This window comes from Diceros bicornis, chromosome 2 (assembly GCF_020826845.1).
Source record: "Diceros bicornis minor isolate mBicDic1 chromosome 2, mDicBic1.mat.cur, whole genome shotgun sequence".
Lineage (NCBI taxonomy): Eukaryota > Metazoa > Chordata > Mammalia > Perissodactyla > Rhinocerotidae > Diceros > Diceros bicornis.
The window spans coordinates 91,231,430-91,254,216 of NC_080741.1; the positions used below are offsets into that span (position 1 = coordinate 91,231,430).

Sequence of the window (22,787 nt, forward strand, 5' to 3'; positions counted from 1 at the left end):
GAAGAGGCCCTCTGTCTGGAGGGGACAATTGAGTTTAGATTTGAACAAAGAGAACTATCTACACCAGAGTGTAAAGGTTCCTGGGGGAGCGCCCTAGGCAGAAGGAACAGTCAGTGCAAAGGCCCTGAGGTGGGAGTGCACCTAACGTGTTCAGTGATCAGCAGGAAGGCAACGTGGCTAAAACCGAGTGAGCGAGCAGGGAAGGGTGGGAGGTGTGCCTGGAAGGCCCTGGGAGGGACCTGGAATTTGTTGTTAGCCAGTGGGGAGCCCACGTGGGTTTTAAGATCACCAAGGTGGAGTGAGTAGATATAGGAAGCCGAGTGAGGAGACGGCTGTGATTGTCCTGGGCAGAGTGGCTGGGGCTTGCCGTGGGCTGGCCACTGTGGAGGAGGAGAGGCGGGGGTTCCTGATCATTCTGGAGGCAGAGCCGATGCGACTATAGCCAAGAATGACCTAGTCAGGTGGTGGTTCCATTCCAGACGGTTTGTGGAGGACGGTGAATAGAATTTGAATTTTAAATACAAGTGGAGAGTGCTCTATTTCCTCAAAAAAAAAAAAGGTGTTATTGCTTTTTACTTGTGAAGGGCTTGTCAACGTGTTCCTCCCTGGGCCTTATCACCAGAGGGAATGTCCCTGACCTGGGGGCACATAGGTCACTCCAGAAGGCCCGGGTCAGGGGACTGAATGCGGCCAGGCCCCCACGCAGGCTGACCGTGATCGGCACTCCCGCCTGCCTGCTCTTGCAACACTGTGCCCAGCTAGAACTTATTAACCAGACGCCGTGCGTAGGCATCTTTGCTCACGGAACAGGGGATCAGCAAACAGTGTTTGCCCTAAATGGTGAGGCCTTAATCACCCACGAATGACCTGTGCCCCTCCCCTGCCAGAGCGCTGAGCCTTTCCTTGGGGGTGGGCATGCCAAGGACGATTTGTCGGGTTTCTCTGTTTTGTTTCCCTGCGTGGTGTTCCACCCACTGGCCTGTGGGTGCCGGGAGAATGGGCGGGGTCGTGTGCAGGGTGAGTGGGTGCTGAGAGGCAGGATGGCAACGCTGCATTAATGCTGTGGCCTGGGGTCAAATCCTGCTTCTGGCCCTTACTTGGTGTGAGGCCTCAGGCACATTTCTTTGCCTCTCTGAGCCTCAGTTTCCCCATCTGTCAAGTAGGGATAATGATGGTTTCTATGCAACAGGAGTAAGTGTGTCAATGTGCACAAAGCACGGAGCACAGTGCCAGGCACTGGGATTCGGGACCTGCCTGTGTGCCAGGCTCTTCCTGCACTGCCCCCGCCAGGCTGAAGCCCCGCCCCCCTTGCTGACTGCCGTGCTCCCTGGAGCTTCCGCCCACAGGCAGTGGGCACCGCAGGGGGTCGGGTTGGTCCTCACGTGGTGCACTGGGCTGGCACGGCGCCTGCCCGCCCGTCTGGGCCCCGGTGGACATGGGCCCTGGGCTCTCCCACACTGCGGGCGGCATCCCCCATCCCTCCCCTCCCCTTCAAACCCAGCTGGTTTGCTTCAAGCTATTTCAAAAGTCCTGCTGCTTCACTGCTGTTGTCTGTCTGTCTCTCCTTCCCCAGGCTCTGTCCCTGTCGTTGTGTGTAGCTCGCTCTCTGTCTCGGTCTGTCTGTGTCTTTGGCACCTCCCAGTCCCTTCCACTCTCCCTTCCACCAGCCTCTCCCCTTCTCTCCCCGTCTCTCCTGCTATTTTTGTTTCCTTTTCCAAAGCAGGACCCCCCCCACCCCCGCCCGCCACGGTTTGGCCTGTGGCTGTGCTCTGCTGGCCCAGCCCCTCCCTGGCTGAGAGAATGGGGCCTGCCCGCCTGGCCCTCCCTGGCCTGTCTGCTCCACAGTGCCCTTGGTAGGGGCCTGGAACCTGGAGCCTACTGGAGGGGCCGGGCTGAGGACACAGGCCACAGGGGCTTGGGGCGATGGAGTGGAGGTTGGAGGACGCCTCAGTGTGGCCTGTTGGGGGCCCGCCCCTGCCCTCACGGCTCCAGCCTCCAGGTGCCCAGAGCAGGGCTGGCCCGGGGATCTTCAAGGCATTCCTCTTCTGACCCTCCTAGACCCATCTGTCCTCCTCCACGGCCAGCCCGCCCAGCCCGCCAGACCGTGGGCTCCTCTGATCCGCGTGGCAGGCAGGGGTGGGGCTGGGTGAGGGCAGCCAGCCCTGTAATCACTGGCCACAGCTATTCTGGGCCTCCCTCTGGTGCCCGCTCCTTCTCGTCCTCTGCCCACTGGCCCCTGGGGTCTGGTATGGGACCTGCTTTCTTGCAGGCTGTGGTCTGGCCAGGAAATAAGAGGCCTTACGCAAGGGCTGGTGTTTCCGGAAGGCTGGGCGCCTCCGAGTCATGGGGCCCTGCGGTAGAGACAGGCCTGGGTTTGCCTCGCTGTCACTGGGGACTCCTCCTCTTGCCCCCCTGGTGGGCACCAGCTCTTCCTCCGTCCCCAGTTGGGGCCCTGAGGGGATCTTGTCACTGGGTGACGCCAGGCCAGAGGTCACACCGCTCAGAGCCTCCACTCTCCCATCTGCAGCATGGTGAGCAGGCTCTGCCCCTCTGCGGCTGTGAGCTGTGCTACCGTGGGGCCAGCAGCTCCTGGCGGCTGCTGCCTCGCTTATGCCAGCAACGCTGGCCAGACCCCCCGGCCCCCAGCCTGGGCCTCCCCACACTTTGAGGGGCCAGCCAACATTGCTGCCCTCTCCTATCAGCTTATTTTCTGATGACAGTGGTGTCCCTGGGACGTGGTCCCAGGGACACCATGTCCAGCCACCAGGAAGGCCACCGTGGGTCCCACAGAGCTCCCTGGGTCCGAGTTTGGAGATAGGGGTTCAAGTCCGGGACCACCGATGAGTCTCTAGCCACAGGCAGGCCCTGAGCCTCCCACGGCCTCAGCCACCTCCATCTGCCCTGGTCTCAGGAGAGCCCGCCCCTGTCTGGGTGACACGAGTAGGGAGGGGGCCAGAAGTGTGGCAGGGGGCCTTGGGTGGGGCTTCAGGTGCACACAGGGGGTTTGGAGGCCAGGGCAAGGCAGTCTGGCTGCCGTTGGTTCATTCACTCATTGAACCAACCACTATTCCTGGAGCACATGCCCTGTGCACACTGTTCTACCTGCCAGGCATTGGTCTGGTGCGGCCGTTCTCAAAGCGTGCTCCCCGCCAGCAGGCCAGCATCATCCGGGACTGCTGGAAATGCCGATTCTCTGGCCCCACTCCAGACCTCCTGGGCCAGAACCTCTGGGTGTGAGGCCGGGCAATCCATGATTTGAGAGGCTCCCAGCATGCTCAAGTTTGAGAAGCACTGTTCACTGTCAATTTGCCGACAAATCAGTTCTTCAAATTTTCCAAGTTTATTTTCTTGCCAAAAACTTATCTTAAGGAAAACTCTTGAATCTTTTCATGAATATATTCTTTTGGGCAGAATTTTAAAGACTCTTCATTTTGTTGAAAGCCAAGGGTCATGGAAAAATTCATTCTTCTTATGAATATATTCATTTCGCATATGTTCCTGAATTGTTGAAGATTCTTATGAATATTCAATATTAGTATGAATTCAAGAATATATTAAACTAGTTATTGGATATATGCAAATTTGTAAACTAGATTTGTATAAAATGTTCTTGGATATATTCTTTTTTATATCAATATTTTTATTTGTTTTTATTGAGATATAATTCTCATTCCTTAACATTCACTTTTTAAAAGTGTACAATTCAGTAGTTTTTAGCATATTCAAAAGTTGTGCGAAGTCACCACTATAGAATTCCAAAACATCAGACATTCGCAGTCACTCCCCATCTCCCCTCACCCCTGCACCCTGCCCCCTGCCCCTGGCAATCACTAATCTCCTTTCTGTCTCTATGGATTTGCCTATTGTGGACATTTCACGTAGATGGAATCAAACAATATGTGGCCTTTTGTGTCTGGTTTCTTTCACTTACATAATGTTACAAGGTTCAGTCATGTTGTAGCATGTGTAACTACTTCACTCCTTTTCATGGCTGAATAACATTCCATTGTATGGCTAGATCACATAGTATTTCTCTATTCATCACACAGTATTTATCCAGTTGATGGACATTCGGGTTGTTTCCACCTTTTGGTTATTATAAATAATGCTGATAGGAACATTTGTGCATAAGTTTTTGTGTGAACTTGTTTTTAGTTCTCTTGGGCATATAACGAAGGAATGGAATTGCTTGATCATGTAATTCTATGCTTAACTTTTTTTTCAATTTTTTTATTGTGGTAAAATACACATAACATAAAAGTTACCACATTAACCATTTTTAATTGCATAGTTCAGTAGAAATACATTCATAATGTTGTGCGGCCATCACCACTATCCATCACCATAACTTTTCATCTTGTAAAACTGAAACTCTGTCCCCACTAAACACTATCTCCCCATTCCCCCTCCCCCAGACTTGGCAACCCCCATTCTATTTTTTTTTTTTTTTTGGTTTTAGGATTTTTATTTTATTTATTTATTTATTTTTTGTTTATTGCAGTAACATTGGTAAATAACATTGTATAAATTTCAGGGGTACATCATTGTACTTCTATTTCTGCATAGATTACATCAGGTTCACCACCCAAATACTAATTACAACGCATCACCACACACATGTGCCGAATTATCCCTTTCACCCTCCTCCCTCCCCACTGACCCTCTGGTAACCACCAATCCAATCTCTGTCTCTATGTGTTTGTTTATTGTTGTTATTATCTACTACTTAATGAAGGAAATCATACGTTATTTGACCTTCTCCCTCTGACTTATTTCACTTTGCATAATACCCTCAATGTCCATCCATGTTGTCACAAATGGCTGGATTTCATCGTTTCTTATGGCTGAGTAGTATTCCACTGTGTATATATACCACATCTTCTTTATCCATTCGTCCCTTGATGGGCTGTTACGTTGCTTCCAAGTCTTGGCTATTGTGAATAACGCTGCAATGAACACAAGGGTGCATGTATCTTTACGCATTGGTGTTTTCAAGTTCTTTGGATAAATACCCAGCAGTGGAATAGCTGGATCATATGGTAGTTCTATCCTTGATTTTTGAGGAATCTCCATACTGTCCTCCATAGTGGCTGCACCAGTTTGCACTCCCACCAGCAGTTGTGAGAGTTCCCTTCTCTCCACATCCTCTCCAACATATGTTGATTCCTGTCTTGTTAATTATAGCCATTCTGACGGGCGTGAGGTGATATCTCATTGTAGTTTTGATTTGCATTTCCCTGATAGTTAATGATTTTGAACATCTTTTCATGTGTCTGTTGGCCATCTGTATATCTTCTTTGGAGAAATGTCTGTTCAGGTCTTTTGCCCATTTTTTAATTGGGTTGGTAGTTTTTTTGTTGTCGAGATGCATAAGTTCTTTATATAGTTTGGAGATTAAGCCCTTATCAGATGTATGGTTTGCAAATATCTTCTCCCAATTGTTAGGTTGTCTTTTCGTTTTGTTGATGGTTTCCTTTGCTGTGCAGAAGGTTTTTAATTTGATGTAGTCCCATTTGTTTATTTTTTCTATTGTTTCTCTTGCCTGGTCAGACATGGTGCTTGAAAATATGTTGCTAAGACCAATGTCAAAGAGCGTACTGCCTATGTTTTCTTCTAGAAGTTTCATAGTTTCAGGACTCACATTCAAGTCTTCAATCCATTTGGAGTTAATTTTTGTGTATGGTGTAAGGTAAGGGTCTACTTTCATTTTTTTGCACGTGGCTATCCAGTTTTCCCAACACCATTTGTTGAAGAGACTTTCTTTTCTCCATTGTGTGCTCTTGGCTCCTTTGTCAAAGATTAGGTGTCCATAGATGTGTGGGTTTATTTCTGGGCTTTCGATTCTATTCCATTGATCTGTGTGTCTGTTTTTGTGCCAGTACCATGCTGTTTTGGTTACTGTAGCTTTGTAGTATATTTTGAAATCAGGGAGTGTGATACCTCCAGCTTTGTTCTTTTTTCTCAGGATTCCTTTAGCTATTCGGGGTCTTTTGTTGTTCCATATAAATTTTAGGATTCTTTGTTCTATTTCTGTGAAAAACGTTGTTGGAACTTTGACAGGGATTGCATTGAATCTATAGATTGCTTTAGGAAGTATGGACATCTTAACTATGTTAATTCTTCCAATCCAAGAGCACGGAATATCTTTCCATTTCTTTGTGTCTTCTTCAATTTCTTTCAGCAATGTTTTATAGTTTTCTGTATACACATAGTTCACCTCTTTGGTTAAGTTTATTTCTAGATATTTTATTCTTTTTGTTGCTATTGTAAATGGGATTGTATTCTTAATTTCTCTTTCAGCTACTTTGTTGTTATTGTATAGAAATGCAACTGATTTTTGTATGTTGATTTTGTATCCTGCAACTTTACCGTATTCGTTTATTACTTCTAAAAGTTTTCTGGTGGATTCTTTAGGGTTTTCTATATATAAAATCATGTCATCTGCAAATAGTGACAATTTCACTTCTTCCTTTCCAATTTGGATCCCTTTTATTTCTTTTTCTTGCCTGATTGCTCTGGCTAGGACTTCCAGTACTATGTTAAGTAGGAGTGGTGACAGTGGGCATCCTTGTCTGGTTCCTGTTTCTAGAGGTATAGCTTTCAGTTTTTCACCATTGAGGATGATATTAGCTGTGGGTTTGTCATATAGGGCCTTTATTATGTTGAGGTACTTTCCTTCTATACCCATTTTATTCAGAGTTTTTATCATAAATGGATGCTGCATCTTGTCAAATGCTTTCTCTGCATCTATTGAGATGATCATGTGATTTTTATTCTTCATTTGATTAATGTGGTGTATTATGTTGATTGATTTGTGAATGTTGAACCATCCCTGCATACCTGGAATAAATCGCACTTGATCATGGTGTATAATCTCTTTAATATATTGTCGTATGCAATTTGCTAGTATTTTGTTGAGGATTTTTGCATCGATGTTCATCAGTGATATTGGCCTGTAATTTTCTTTTTTTGTGTTGTCCTTGTCTGGTTTTGGTATCAGGGTAATGTCGGCTTCATAGAATGAGTTAGGGAGCTTCCACTCCTCCTCAATTTTTTGGAAGAGTTTGAGAAGGACAGGTATTAACTCTTCTTTGAATGTTTGGTAGAATTCACCAGGGAAGCCGTCTGGTCCTGGACTTTTATTTTGGGGGAAGTTTTTGATTACTGTTTCGATCTCCTTACTGGTGATTGGTCTATTCAAATTCTCTACTTCTTCTTGATCCAGTTTTGGAAGGTTGTATGATTCTAAGAATTTTTCCATTTCTTCCAGATTGTCGAATTGGTTGGCATATAGCTTTTCATAGTATTCTCTTATAATCTTTTGTATTTCTGAGGTGTCTGTTGTAATTTCTCCTCTTTCATTTCTGATTTTACTTATTTGTGCCTTCTCTCTTTTTTTCTTGGTGAGTCTAGCTAAAGGTTTGTCAATTTTGTTTATCATTTCAAAGAACCAGCTCTTGGTTTTATTAATTTTTTCTATTGTTTTTTTAGTCTCTATTTCATTTATTTCTGCTCAGATTTTTATTATTTCCCTTCTTCTACTGATTTTGTGCTTTGTTTGTTCTTCTTTTTACAGTTCCTTTAGGCACAATGTTAGATTGTTTATTTGAGATTTTTCTTGTTTGTTGAGATAGGCCTGTATTGCTATAAACTTCCCTCTCAGAACTGTTTTTCCTGTATCCCATAAATTCTGCCATGTCGTATTTTCATTTTCATTTGTCTCCAGGTATTTTTTGATTTCTTCTTTCATTTCTTCATTGCCCCAGTCGTTGTTCAGTAGCATTTTGTTTAATCTCCACGTATTTGTGACTTTTCTGATTTTCTTCCTATAGTTGATTTCCAGTTTCATACCGTTGTGGTCAGAAAAGATGCTTGGTATTATTTCAATCTTCTTAAATTTATGGAGACTTGTTTTGTGGCCTAATATGTGATCAATCCTGGACAATGTTCCATGTGCATTTGAAAAGAACGTGTATTCTTCGGTTTTTGGATGGAATGCTCTGTATATATCTACTAGGTCCATCTGTTCTAGTGTGTCATTTAAGGCCAATGTTTCCTTATTGATCTTCTGTTTGGATGATCTATCCATTGGTGTAAGTGAAGTGTTAAAGTCTCCTACTATTATTGTGTTACTGTCTATTTCTGTTTTTATGTCTGTTAATAATTGCTTTATATATTTAGGTGCACCTACATTGGGTGTGTAGATATTTACAAGTGTTATATCCTCTTGATGGATTGTTCCCTTGATCATTATGTAATGCCCTTCTTTGTCTCTTGTTACAGTTTTTGTTTTAAAGTCTATTTTGTCTGATCTGAGTACTGCTACCCCAGCTTTCTTTTCATTGCCATGTACATGGAGTATCTTTTTCCATCCCTTCACTTTCAGTTTGTGATTGTCTTTAGGTCTGAAGAGTGTCTCTTGTATGCAGTATATATATGGGTCTTGTTGTTTTATCCAATCAGCCACCCTATGCCTTTTAATTGGAGCATTTAGTCCACTGACGTTTAAAGTAGCTATTGATAAGTATGTACTTACTGCCATTTTTTAACTTTTATTTTTTTCTCAGTGTTTTAGTAGTCCTTCTCGGTTCCTTTCTTCTTCTATACAGAATGATGGTCTCTTTAGTTTGACCTCTATCTGAAAGCTCTACTCTTTAACTCCCCTCCTCCTCATTTTATGTTTTTGATATCATATCTAACCTCTTTTTTGTGCATTTGTATCCATTACCCTCTTATCATGGAAATAGATAATTTTTCCTATTTGTGGTCTTCTCTTTTCCCCTTAAATCAGTCCCTTTAATATTTCTTGTAGCACTAGTTTTTTGGTGACAAACTCCTTTAATTTTTGCTTGTCTGGGAAATTTTTGATCTATCCTTCCATTTTGAATGATAACCTTGCTGGGTAGAGTATTCTTGGCTGTAAGTTTTTTCCTTCTAGCACTTTAAATATATCGTGCCACTCTCTTCTAGCCTGTAAGGTTTCTGCTGAGAAGTCAGCTGATAGCCTTATGGGGTTTCCTTTGTATGTAACTTGACTTTCTCTTGCAGCTTTTAGGATTCTCTCTTTAATTCTGGACATTTTGAATATGATGTGTCTTGGTGTGGGCCTCTTTGGGTTTACTTTGTGTTGGGCTCTCTGTGCTTCCTGTACCTGGATGTCTGTTTCCTTCCTTAGGTTAGGCATGTTTTCATCTATTATTTCTTGAAATAGATTCTCTGCTCCTTTGTCTCACACTTCTCCTTCCGGGACACCTATAACACGGATGTTAGTGCACTTATGTTGTCCCAGAGGTCCCTTAGACTGTCCTCACTCTTTTTAATTCTTTTCTCTTTTACCTGTTCAGCTTGGGTAATTTCTTCTAGTCTTTCGTCCATATCACAGATCCATTCTTCTGTATCCTCTACTCTGATTTTGAGTCCCTCTAGTGAATTTTTCATTTCCAGTATTGTATTCTTCATTTCTGATTGGTTCTTTTTTATGTCTTCCATTTCTTTGTTGACATTCTCACTGAGTTCATCTATTTTTCTCCCCAGATCAGTGAGCATCCTTGACACTCTTTGTTTGAACTCTCTGTCAGGTAGGTTGCTCATTTCTGTTTCACTTAGTTCCTTTTCTGGGGTTTTGTCCTGTTCCCTTCCTTGGAATGTATTCCTTTGCCTCCTCATTTTGCCTCTTTCCCTGTGCTTGTGTCTACGTATTAGGAGGTCAGCTACACCTCCTGCTCTTGGATAGGTGACCTTATATAAGTGATGCCTTAGGAGGCCTGCAGTGTGCTTCCCTCAGTTCTCCATGTTCCAGGGGTGACCCCTATGTGGGCTACTTGTGTCCTTCTGTTGTGTCCTGTTTCCTCTCCCTGTAGGCACCCAGGGAGGCCGAGTTATGCTCCTGGCCAGCTGTTGTAATGCTCAGCTGCTTGTAGTTGTTGTGGGCCCTTCAATCTCTTTATCAGGTGTGGGGAGCCCCAGCACAGTTGGCTGCAAGTTCTAATACCACATTTGTGTTGCAGTATTTCTTTTAAGTGAGTAGGCCCCCAGCGTGGCAGGTTGTTAGCCTCAGGGGCTTACTGTTGCTGCAAGCCTCCAGCCTTTAAGTCTCTTGTCAGCTCTCTGAGGATTGCAGCTGGGTGGGGCTGGCCTCAGGCACAGGGGCACCCAATTTTTTAAGGCTTTGGAAGGTGGGGCACACCCCCATGTGGGTCTTTGAGAAGCACAAGTCTTCTGCAGCTGACAAGCCCTGCCGCCCACAGGTCCACACACAGTCAACACAGTTTTGCCCCGTGTGTGTGCCCCAACCTCCTAAAGCGGACCCAGTCTCTCCAAGGCGGGAGCCCCACGCACTCCACCACTGCCCCACGCTCTCCACCTGCTCCTTGTGCACACCCTGCCCCACTGAATTCAGCTCAGTTGCCAGGCTGCACAGAGTCCAGTCACCAATCTATGCAGGCCCACAAGTTGCCTGAGGGCTTGTTGTTGGTGGGGCCAGTCTCTAGGGTGGGCTGCCTGCCCTGGCTGAGCTGGATTAAATCGATGCTCTAGTGGGTGGGGCAGACCTGGGTTAGCAGGCCTCAGGGAGAACTCCAATGGCATCTGTGTCAGCTCGCCCACACCAGGGGCACAACAATGGCCGCTGCCAATGTCCCAGTCCCTGGAGAGGTCTCACCTCTCACTGAAATGCATTCAGGGCCTATCAGGTGAGTCTCTTTTCACCAAAGCACTGTGCACCTTTCTTTCTGGTGATTTTAGGTTGCTTTCTGAAATGGGTGGGTTTGCGTGTGGGTCCTTTAAGAGGCGGTTTTAATTTCTTTGTGAACCAGCTTTTCTGGGGGTGCTTCCCAATGTTTTAGTAGCAGGCAAAGTCAGATATTATGCTACTTGTCTCCATTGTGCTGGGTCCACAAAATGCCTACAGCGGGGGCACTACCTGGCTCAGGGCCCTGCTCCTCCAGGTAGGGCTGCGTACCTGTGGGCTGCTCCCGGGTGGCTGTGAGGCACTCCGGCGTGTGAAGGCAGTATTATTCCTCTCCAGAAGGGAGTTTCTGCCTCTTCTACCTCAATTAGGATTGTCCTTTGTTGCAGGAGTTCCTCTTATGCAGTTTTTCAGTTCTGTCTCAGGGGTAATTTTTCCACGAGTAGTTGTAAATTGGCTGTGTCCACGGGAGGAGGTGAGTTCAGGTTCTGCTTATGCCGCCATCTTGACTTTCTCTATGTTTAGTTTTTTACTATTGTTTGTTTTTGGTAGGAAGATTTGCCCTGAGCTAACATCTGTTGCCAATCCTTCCCTTTTTGCTTGAGGAAGATTCACCCTGAGCTAACATCTGTGCCAATCTTCCTCCATTTTATATGTGGGTCACCACCATAGCATGGCTGACAAGTGGTGTATGTCCGAACCCAGGATCTGAACCCATGAACTCGGCCACCAAAACAGAGTGGGCCAAACTTAACCACTAGGCCACAGGGCCAGCCCCTATGTTTAGTTTTTTGAGGAGCCTCCATACTGTTTTCCACAGTAGCCACACCATCTTACATTCCCACCCAAAGTTCACAAGGGTTTCAGTTTCTCCACATCCTCACCAACAGTTGTTGTTTTCTGTTTGTTTGAAAGTAGCCATAATAGTGGGTGTGAGGTAGTATCTCATTGTAGTTTAGATTTGCATTTCCCTAATGATTAGTGATGTTGAGCATCTTTTCATGTGCTTATTGGCCATTTGTATATCTTCTTTGGAGAAATGCCTATTCAAGTTCTTTGCCCATTTTTGAATTGGGGTTTGTTTTTCTGTTGTTGAGTTTTAGGAGTTCTCTCTATATTCCTTATCATATATCTGATATTCAAATATTTTACCCCATTCTGTGGGTTGCCTTTTTACTCTGTGGATAATATCTTTTGATGCACAAATTTTTTAATTTTCACAAAGTCCAATTTATCTATTTTTTCTTTTGTTACCTGTGCCTTTGGTCATATCCAAGAAATCATTGCCAAATCCAATGTCATGAAGCTTTTGTTGCATGTTTTCTCTAAGAGTCTTATTATTTTAGGTATTACATTTAGATCTTTGATCCATTTTGAGTTAATTTTTTGAATATGTTATGAGGTAAGGGTCCAACCTCATCATTTTGCATGTGTGATTATACAGTTTTCCCAGCCCCATTTGTGGAAAAGACTGCCCTTCCCCATTAAATGGTCTTGGCACTATGGTTGAAAATTATTTGACCTTGCATATAAGGGTTTATTTCTGGGGTCTCTATTCTGTTGCATTGGTATCTATGTCTGTCTTTATGCCAGTACCACACTGTTTTGTTTACTGTAGCTTTGTAGTAAGTTTTGAAATCAGGAAGTGTGTCAGTCATCCAGTTTTGGTCTTCTTTTTTTAAGAAGGTTTTGGCTACTTGGGGTCCATTGAGATTCCATATGAATTTGAGGATGGGATTTTCTATTTCTGCAAAATATGTCACTGGGATTTTTGGGAGGGATTCCATTGAATCTGTAGATTGTTTTGAATAGTATTGACATTTTAACAATATTAAGTCTTCCAACCCATTAACATGGAATGTGTTTCCATTTATTTATGTCTTCTTTAATTTCTTTCAGCAATGTTTTGTAGTGTTAATTGTACAAGTCTTTCATCTCCTTGGTTAAGTTACTTCCTAAGTATTTTCTTCTTTTTGATGCTATTGTAAATGGAATTGTTTTTGTAATTTCCTTTTCCAATTGTTCATTGTTAGTATATAGAAATGCAACTGATTTTTGCATGTTGACTTTGTATCCTGCTACTTTGGTGAAATCATTTATTACTTCTAACAGTTTTTTTGTGTGGAATCTTTAGGGTTTTCTACACGTAAGATCATATTATCTGCAAACAGAGATAATTTTACTTCTTCCTTTCCAGTTTGGATGCCTTTTATTTTTCTTGCCTAACTGCTCTGACTAGAATAGAAGTGGTGAGAGTGAGCATTCTTGCTTTGTTCCTGATCTTAGAGGAAAAGCTTTCAGTCTTTCACCATTGAGTATGATGTTCACTGTGGGTTTTTCATAGATGGCTTATATTATGTTGAGGTAGTTTCCTTCTATTCCTTGTTTTTTGAGTGTTTTTATCATGAAATTATGTTGAATTTTGTCACATACTTTTTTGGCATCAACTGAGATGATCATGTGTTTTTCTTCTTTCAGTCTGTTAATGTGGTGTATTACATTGATTTATTTTCATATGTTGAAACATCTTTGCATTCCATGAATAAATCCCACTTGGTCATGGTATATAATCCTTTTAAAATACTGCTGAATTTTGTTTTCTAGAATTTTGTGGAATATTTTTGCATCAGTGTTCATAAGGGATATTGGTCTGTAGTTTTCTTTATTGTAGTGTCTTTCTCTGGCTTTTTAAAATCAGGTTTATGCTGGCCATATAGAATGAGTTCGGCAGTGTTCCCTCCTCTTCGATTTTTGGAAAACTTTAAGAAGGATTGGTGTTAGTTCTTCTTTAAACGTTAGAATTCACAAGTGAAGCCATCAGATCCAGGGCTTTTATTTGTCAGGAGATTTTTGATTACTGATTCAACCTCCTTAATAGTTACAGGTCTATTCAGATTGTCTATGTCTTCGTGATTTAGTCTTGGTAGGTTCTGTGTTTCTAGGAATCTGTCCATTTCATCTAGGTACCCAGTTTGTTGACATACAGTTTTTCACAATACTCTTATAATCTTTTTTATTTTTGTAGAGTCAGTAATAATGTCCCCACTTTCATTTCTGATTTTAGTATTTGAGTCTTCTCCCTTTTTTTCTTAGTCCATCTAGCTACAGTTTGTCAATTTTGTTGATCTTTTTGAAGAACTTTCGGCTTCAGTAATTGTCTCTATTTTTCTGTTCTCTATTTTATTTGTCTATGCTCTAATCTTTATTATTTCCTTCCTTCTGCTAGCTTTGGTTTAGTTTGTTCTTTTTCTAGTTCCTTAAGTTGTAAAGTTAGGTTGTTGATTTGAGATCTTCCTTGTTTTTTTGATGTAAGTGTTTATAGCTGTAAATTTCCCCCTTAGCCTCCACTTTTATTGTATCCCCTAAGTTTTGGTATGTTGTGTTTTTATTGTCATTTATCTCCCAGAATTTGCTAATTTCCCTTGTGATGTGTTCTTTGATCCAGTGGTTGTTTAAAAGTGTGTTAATTTCCACAAATTTTTGAATTTTCTAGTTTTCCTTCTGTTATTGATTTCTAACTTCATCCCACTCGGAGAAGAGATTTTGTATGATATCTATATTTTTAAATCTATTGAGACTTAATTTGTGGCCCAACACACAGTCCATCCTGGAAAGTGTCCCACCTGTAGTAGAGAAGAATGTATACACTGCTGCTGTTGGGTAGCGTTTCTGTATAAGTCTGTTTGATCTAGTTGATCTATTGTTTTGTTTAAGCCCTCTATTTCTTTACTCATCTTCTGTCTGGTTGTTCTCCTCATTATTGTGAGTGGTGTATTGAAGTCTCCAACTATTGTTGTTGAACTTTCTATTTCTCCCTTCCATCCTCTTAGTTTTTGCCTCATATATTTTGACGGTCTGCCATTGTTTTATCTTCTTGCTGTATTGAACCTTTTATTAATATATAATTTTTTTTATCTCTTGTAACCTTTTTGATTTAAAGTCTATTTTGTCTGACATTAGTATAGCCACACTTGCTCTCTTTCGGTTACTATTTGCGTGGAATATCTTTTTCTGTCCTTTCACTTTCAACCAGTTGGTATTGCTGGATCTCAAGGGAGTCTCTTGTAGACAGTAGATAGAGTTGGGTCGTGTGTTTTTATCCATTCTGCCAATTTCTGTCTTTTGATTGGAGAGTTTAATCCATTTAAATTTTAAGTAATTACTGTTAAGGAGGGACTTCTGTCATTATGCTATTTGTTTTCTATATGCCCTAGAGCTCTTTTTGTCCCTCATTTCCTGCATCACTGTCTTCTTTTGTACTTAGTCCCCTTTGTTTTTGTAGTAAAATATTTAACATCATTTCTTATTTCCTTTTGTGTATATTCTATAGCTATTTTCTTTGTAGTTACTGTGGGGATTACATTTAACATCCTAAAATTATAACACTCTAATTCGAATTTATTCAAGTTAACTTCAGTAACATAGAAAAAATCTGCTCTTTTACAGCTGTCCCCACCCCTTTCAGGTTTTGATGTTACATAATTATATCTTTCTACATTGTGTGCCACAACACATAAATTAATAATTCTTTTAAATGCTTTAGTTTCTTAAATTATATATAAAACAAGATTTGGAGTTACAATAATACTAGTTTTTAGACTAATAATTGTTTTTTTCTTTTAAATATATCAGTCTCTTAAATCATACAGAAAACAAAAAGTACAGTTACAAACCATTGTTACAATACTGGTAGCTTTTATAATTGCCCATGTATTTACCTTTATTGAGATCTTTATTTCTCCATATGGCTTTGAGTTACTGTCTAGTTTCCTTTCATTTCACTCTGGAGGAATTCTTGAGCATTTCTTGCAAGGAAAGTGTAATGGTGACAAACTCCCTCAGCTTTTGTTTACTTGGGAATATTTTAATTTCTCCCTCACTTTTGAAGGACAGTTTTGCTGGATAGAGGATTCCTGGTTGACAGTTTTTTTCTTTGAGCACTTTGAATATATCAGTCTACTGTCTTCTGGCCTCCAAAGTTTATGATGAGAAATCTGCTCATAATGTTACTGAGGATCCCTTGTATGTGATGTCACTTTTCTCCTTCTGCTTTCAAGACTCTCTCATTGTCTTTTGAAAGTTTGATTATAATGTGTCTCAGTGTGGGTCTCTTTGAGCTCAATGAACTTGGAGTTCCTTGAGCTTCTTGGATGTTTATATTCACGTCTTTCATCAAATTTAGGAAGTTTTCATCCATTATTTCTTCAAACATTCTCTCTGCCCCTTTCTCTTTCTCTCTCTCTTCTCCTTCTGAGACTCCCACAATGCATATGTTGGTCCACTTGATGCTGTGCCACAGATCCCTTAGGCTCTGTTCACTTTTCTTCAACCTTTTTCTCTCTCTTCCTCAGACTCAATCATTTCCATTGTCCTGTTTTCAAGTTCACTGATTCTTTCTTCTGCCTGCTCAAATTTGCCTTGGAATCCCTCTAGTGAAATTTTCATTTGTTATTATACTTTTCAGCTTTCTTTTTGGTTTCTTAAACTTTCTGTCTCTTTATTGATATTTCCATTTTGTTCATACATTACTTTCTTAACTTTCTCCACATCTCCTTCTAGTTCTAAGATAGTTGTTTTAAAGTCTTTGTCTAGTATATCTGCCATCAGATCTTTTTCAGGGACAGTTTCTGTTGATTTTTTTTCTTTTGAATAATCCATACTTTCCTCTTTCTTTGTATGCTTTGTGACTTTTTTGTTGAACACTTGACATTTGAATCTAATATTGTGGTAACTCTGGAAATCAGATTCATCCCCTTCCCCAGTGATTGCTGTTTTTGCTTCTGTTTTTGTTTTTCTGATCATTGTAGGCTGTCTCTGTGCCGAGAGTCAGCCTGAAGTGTAAATTTAAGGTCTTCTTAGGTCTTTTCTGACCCTTTCCCTGGGCATTCATGGTCATTTTCTAATTTTCCCCATATATGCAGTTGTTATGAATGTTCTGGTCTTTAATGTCTAGCTCCCAGAAGAGGAAAAAGAGAAAAATGAAATGGAGGGGAAGGGTGCCAGCCCTTTAAGTCCCCTGGAAGTCACTTCAGCTGGAGGGGGAGGGGCTTGCAAATATGGGGGCAGGTGCAACAACAATGGCCACTGCCTCTCTGTCTGCACCTCTGTGTTTGGAAGTAGCAGTCAGTGTTCAGAGCACAGATCCCTGATATCTGGAGGACAGGGTCCTTTTTGCCCACCCAGGCTCCCACATACTCTGTGCAAGCTGCTCCAGGAACAGATGTACAGCTGCCTGCCATATGGCTGGGGGTGGGGAATTGGTAGCTGCCACTGTGCTAAGCACTAAAATTGACAGAAATTAACCATAATTTACCATCCAAGCTTTCCCCTGGAAGTTGCAAGCCTTCAATAGTCTACAGAGTTGCAAAATGGTTATATCAGATAGATTCTGCCAGTACAGTTGTTGTCTAGATGGGAGACAGATTCCTGGTGCTTCTCACTCCACCATCTTCCCAGAATCCTCTAGGCTTAGCTTTTAAGGAACTGCCAAATTGTTTTCCATAGCAGCTGCTTTATTTTACATTCCTACCATTAATGTATGAGGATTCCACTTTCTCCACACCCTCACCAACCAATATTGTTATTGTCTGTCTTTTTGATTACAGCCATCCAAGTGGGTGAGAAGTTATACCTCATTGAGGTTCTGGTATGCATTTTCATAATGGCTAGTGATGTTGAGCATCTTTTCATCTGCTACTGGCAATTTGTATATCTTTGGAGAAATGTCTATTCAGATCCTTTGCCCATTTTAAAAGTTGTGTTATGCCTTTTATTGTTCAGTTGTATGTGTTCTTGATATATTCTGGATACTAGTCCCTTATCAGACATATGATCTGAAAATATTTTTCTCGGTTGGTGGGTTGTCTTTTCAACTTCTTGATGGTGTCCTTCAAAGCATAGAAGTTTTTAATGTTGACATAGTCCAATTTATCTATTTTTTTCTTTTGTTGCTTGGCTTTTGGTGTCATATCTAAGAAATCATTGCTGATTCTAAGGTCATGGATATTCGTGTCTATGTTTTCACTAAGAGTCTCCTAGTTTCAGCTCTTACATTTAGGTCTATGATCCATTTTGAGTTAGTTTTTATATATAGTTTGAGGTAGGGGTCCAATTTCATTCTTTTGCATGTGGCTATCCAGTTTTCTTAGTACAACTTATTGTAAAGACAATTTTTTTTCCTATTGAATTGTCTTGGCACCCTAATCAAAAACCAATTGACCATAAATGTAAGGGTTTGTTTCTGAACTCTGAATTCTATTTCATTGATCGACATCTCTCTCCTATCCCAGAACACACAGTCCTGATTGTAGCCTTGTAGTTATGAAGTTATGAAGTTGCAAAGTTTGAGCCCTCCAAGTTTGTTCCCTTTTAAGATTGCTTTAGATATTCCGGTTCCCTTGAATTTCCACATGAATTTAAGGATCAGTTGTCAAGTTCTACTAAAAAGGCAGCTGGGATTTTGATAGGGATTGCATTGAATCTGTATATCAATTTGGGGAATATTGCCACCTTAACAGTATTAAATCTCCCAATCCATGAACATAGGATGTTTTTCTATTCACTTAGGTCTTTCATTTTTTTCAATGATGTCTTGTAGTTTTCCATGACAAGTCTTGCACTTCTTTTGTTAAATTTATTCCTTATTATTTTATTCTTTTTGGTGTTATTTTAAGTGGAGTTGTTTTCTTAATTTCATTTTTGGATTATTCATTACTAATATTGAGAAATACAACTGACTGTTGTATATTGATCTTGAATCTACAAGCTTGCTGAACTCATTTGTTAGCTCTAAGAGTTTGTAGATATATGATCATGTCATCTACAAATAGACATAGTTTTACTTCTTTTTTTCCAACCTGAATGCCTTTTATTTATTTTTCTTGCCCAATTACCCTGGCTAGAACCTCCAGTACATTGTTGAATAGAAGTGGAGAAAATGGGCATCCTTGTTTTGTTCCTGATAGTAGAGGGAAAGCATCCAGTCTTTCACCATTAAATATGTTAGCTGTGGGTTTTTCCTAGATGGCCTTTATCAGTTTGATGAAGTTCCCTTTGATTCCTAGTTTTTTTAGTGTTTTTTTTTTTTCCATGAAAGGGTATTGGCTGTTGTGCAATGCTTTTTCCTGCATCTATTGATGATCATGTGGGGATTTTTTCTTTATTCTATTGATATGATGTATTACCTTGATTGATATTTGTATGTTGAGCCAACCTTGCATTCCTGGAATAAATCTCATTGAGTCATGCTATATAACCCTTTTTCTATGTTGATGGATTTGGTTTGCTAGTATTTTTTTGAGGATTTTGCATCTATCTTCATAAGAGACATTGGTATATAGTTTTTTTTTCTTGTGATGTCTTTGTCTAATTTTGGCATCAAGGTAATACTAGGCTCATATAATAAATTGGGAAGTGTTCTCTCCTCTTCTGATTTTGTTTGTTTGTTTGTTTGTTTTCTGAAGAGTGTGGAAGAGATTGGTATTAAGTCTTCTTTAAATATTTGGTAAAATTCACCAGTGATGCCATCTTATCCTGAGCTTTTCTTTGTGAAAAATTACTAATTTAATCTCTTTACTTGTTACATGCCTGTTGAGATTTTTCTGTTTCTTCTTGAGTCACAATCAGGAATTTGTGCCTTTCTAGGGGTTTGTCCATTTCCTATAGGTTATCTAATTTGCTGTGGTACAGTTGATCATATTATATTCTTATAATCCTTTCTTATTTCTGTAAGGTCCAGTACTAATGTCTCCTTTTTCATTCCCATTTTTAGTAATTTGGGTCTTCATTCTTTTCTTCTTGGTCTAGCTAAAGATTTTCCAATTTTGGTCATCTTCTCAAAGACTGCATTACACTTTATTAGTTTATTAATAAGTATAATAATATTTAAGAAAAATATGATCAAGAAGTATAAGGTCATGAACCTATCCTTACCTATATTGACTATATTACTAAGAATATATTTATATTAATTGAATATTTTTAAGACGTTAAAAGAATAACTTGAAGAAGTTATTTCTTAAAAACACATTTTGAGTAAAAGAATAAACTTAGCAAGTTTATTCTGAGTTTTTGGTGGTTTTAGGAAGATTGTGGAATGTAGCAATGAGACAGACAGATATGTCCCTGCCCTCAGAGGCTTCCAGTCTGGGAGACAGCTAAACCTGCATTTGCCATGAGGCAGCATATGCACTGGCAGGGTAAGTACAGGCTGCTGTAGGAGTCCATGGGGCGGTCCCTGACCTGGTGAGCTGTCACTGGAGAGCCTGCAGCCTGGCTGTGCCACCTCCACTGCTGCCCAGCCCTTTCTGGCTGTCTGTACCAGGATCTGGCGAGGCTGGACAGACAGCTAGGTGAGCCTCTTAGGGCTCCATGGACATGGGACTGGCAGGGGTGGGGCATGAGATGAGGGCACATGGAGGTGGGTAAGGTTGGGTGGTCAGGCCTTTCCCAGATGGCTGTGGGCTGGGTACCACCTTACCTCTCATACCCTCCTGCCTGGTACTCTCCAACTCTGGAGGGCAGGAGTGACATCAAGCACCCTTCCCTGGTGGATTAGGGGCCCTGTTAGTGCCCCTTGTGCTCCACCAAACCCCCTGGAGGCAGGTGGGACGCAGGAGGGAACCTGAGTCCCAGAGGTGGATCAGATGTGCCCTGGGTGAGCTGGCTAAGCTCCCCAGTGCCATAGCCATTCCACCTGGTACAGCAGTGATGCCTCTCTCCTTATGCCCCACAGCATTTGAAAACAGGGCCCTGGAATCCGGCTGGCTTGGTGGGAAGAGGAGGAGTCCCCTGCAGATGCTCTATGACCTTGACCAGGTAGGTGGACAGACTCCTGCTCCAGGAACACCTCCCTCTACTTCCAGCCACAGGAACCCAAGAGCCCCAGTGCAGACCTGCTGTCATGGGACTGGAAGCACACTGGGGCATGGAGAGGCTTCCTCTGCAAATCCAGGTTCTGTCCAGAGAGGAGAGTGCCTGGGGCTGTGACAAGGGCAAATCCTGGGGAAGCTGAGAGACCTGGGGTCTCCACCCACCCATCCACTCATCCATCCTCCCCCCAACAGTAGAAGCTATACTCTGTGCCAGGCACTGTTCTACGCATTACGGATATGAAAGAGAGTACACAGACCCTGTGCCTGCCCTCAGGGAGTTTGGGAGTCTAGTGGGGAGACAGTGATGAAGTGAACCTCCGAATTTTAGTACCGGCTGCGATAGGAAACATGTGGGGAGCCTCCACCTGCACTATTCTCAAGCACACGGATCAGGTGGCTCGCAGGCCCACATACTCTACTTGTGCTGTGGCCCTGCCGGGACCACACACAGCCCCAGATGCACACACAATCGTACCTGATGGAAAGCCACACGCCCCTGACTCACACACACCCCAACAGGCACACTCAGAGGCACCCATTCGGGCAGCATGTATTGAGCACCTACTGTATGCAGGCTGTGCTCAGGATGCTGTGGATCCAGTGGCAAGCAGGTCAATGAGTCCCTGTCCTTGTGAAGCTGACAGTCCCATGGGGGAAGACACTTGATCCCCTCCTGCACTAACCTATGACTGATTCGAGTCTAAACGGGAAGTACCAGGTGTAATGAGAGCTCTAACAGGAGGGTCCTGGGTTAGATGGGGGAGAGAGACCCTCTCTGAGAAAGGGACATTGCAGCTGAGACCTGCAGAGGGAGAGTTAAGAAGCAAACGGTAGGGGCCGTGTGCCTGGCAGTGAGCAGAGGACAGAAGAGGGTGTGTGCAGTGAGCCAGAGGTGGGCAGCAGCCCAGCAATGCCCAGCAGGTGGGGCAAGGGTAGTAGGGAGCCATGGAGAATTTTAATCCAGGGAGAATGATCAGTTAGTCCCGGGAAGGTGGCTGCTCACAGAATCCCTGAGGGCTGAGCCGAAGTGCCCGAGAAGCCCACCTGGTCCACACGCTTGGACTGCAGGTGAGGAGGCCTTGGTTCAGAGAGGGTGACTGGCTTGCCCTGGGCCACACGGCAAGCTGTGGCAGGCCAGACTGTGTTGAAAGGCCCATAGCTGGTGTATTAAATTAAATTAAGACTACGCAGATTATGGTCTGCTGAATGAGGAGGCACAAGCCACCCGCATGGGGTCGGCATGGAGCTCCCTCCGCATCCCAGCTCCCACTTTGGGGAAGTGAAACCCCAGGATCATTCTGATTAAAGGCGCAGTTTCAATCCTCTCACACAAAGGAAGTAAAGTCACAAGATTTATTACTTACAGATCCCAGAAACGGGGGTGGGGCTCAGTGAGCCGCGGGAAGGGCAGTCCTCTGTCCCAGGTCACCAGCAAGCAGGAGATAGACAGCACGGTAGCACATCTGTTACTTATAAGGTGTTTGGGGCAAAGATCACTAATGGGGGCTCATCTCTAAGTGGTTATTTTAAAAGGTGCCCCAGGAAAAGCAAAGCGGGAACTTGTGGGCATCCTAAGCTCAGGTCTCCACCTAACTCTCCAGACTCCAGGTGTGAGCAGGGTGGTTCATGCTGTGAAAGGCCCGGGCAGCAGCTCGCAGAGCTGTCTTCTCATCACACAGGCTCTCATCAGGGCCCCGGTTCCACTAGCTCCACAGCCTTCTGAAGGGCAGATGGGGCTGGCTCAGGCCCTCACAGCCTGAGGATCCAGTGCCCACAGGGCGGCAAGGCCCTGGAAGCGAAGCACCTTGCAGCTAAGACATAAGAACAATAAAAACAATTTCCCAACAAGGGCTAACTGTACCAGGCCCTCTAGTTCTGTCAACCCATTTAGTCCTCATGGCAACCCAATAAGGTGGGGCTGTTGCTATCCCTGTTTACAGATGAGGAAACTGAGGCACAGGGGAGCTAAAGACCCTGAGAAGGTCACAGAAGCCACAGGGACTAGAGCCAGGCTAAGGATCCAGGCAGCTGAGTCCAGCCAGCCTGAGAAGGATGAGGACTGTAGCTGTAGGATTCAGCCCCAGACCAGCGGGCACAGCGCTGGCTTCCAGTCCAGAGGGACCCAGGCTGGAGCCCCACCCTCCTGACTTGAGAGCTGTAGGAAACTCATTTCCTCTGAGGCTCAGTTGTCTCAAGTGTAAAATGGAGATGCACTGACTGTGTTAGTA

The 22,787-nt window shown here is 42.9% G+C and overlaps 1 protein-coding gene across 1 annotated transcript in view; it reads left to right on the top strand.

Moving 5' to 3' along the window:
- CHST13 (carbohydrate sulfotransferase 13) overlaps positions 1-22,787 on the top strand; it is a 33,113-nt gene that overhangs the window by 5,201 nt on the left and 5,125 nt on the right. Inside the window, exon 2 of the mRNA XM_058566720.1 lies at positions 20,421-20,503. Within this exon, the coding sequence (XP_058422703.1) occupies positions 20,421-20,503 (83 nt within the window). The remainder of the gene's footprint in view (positions 1-20,420; positions 20,504-22,787) is intronic.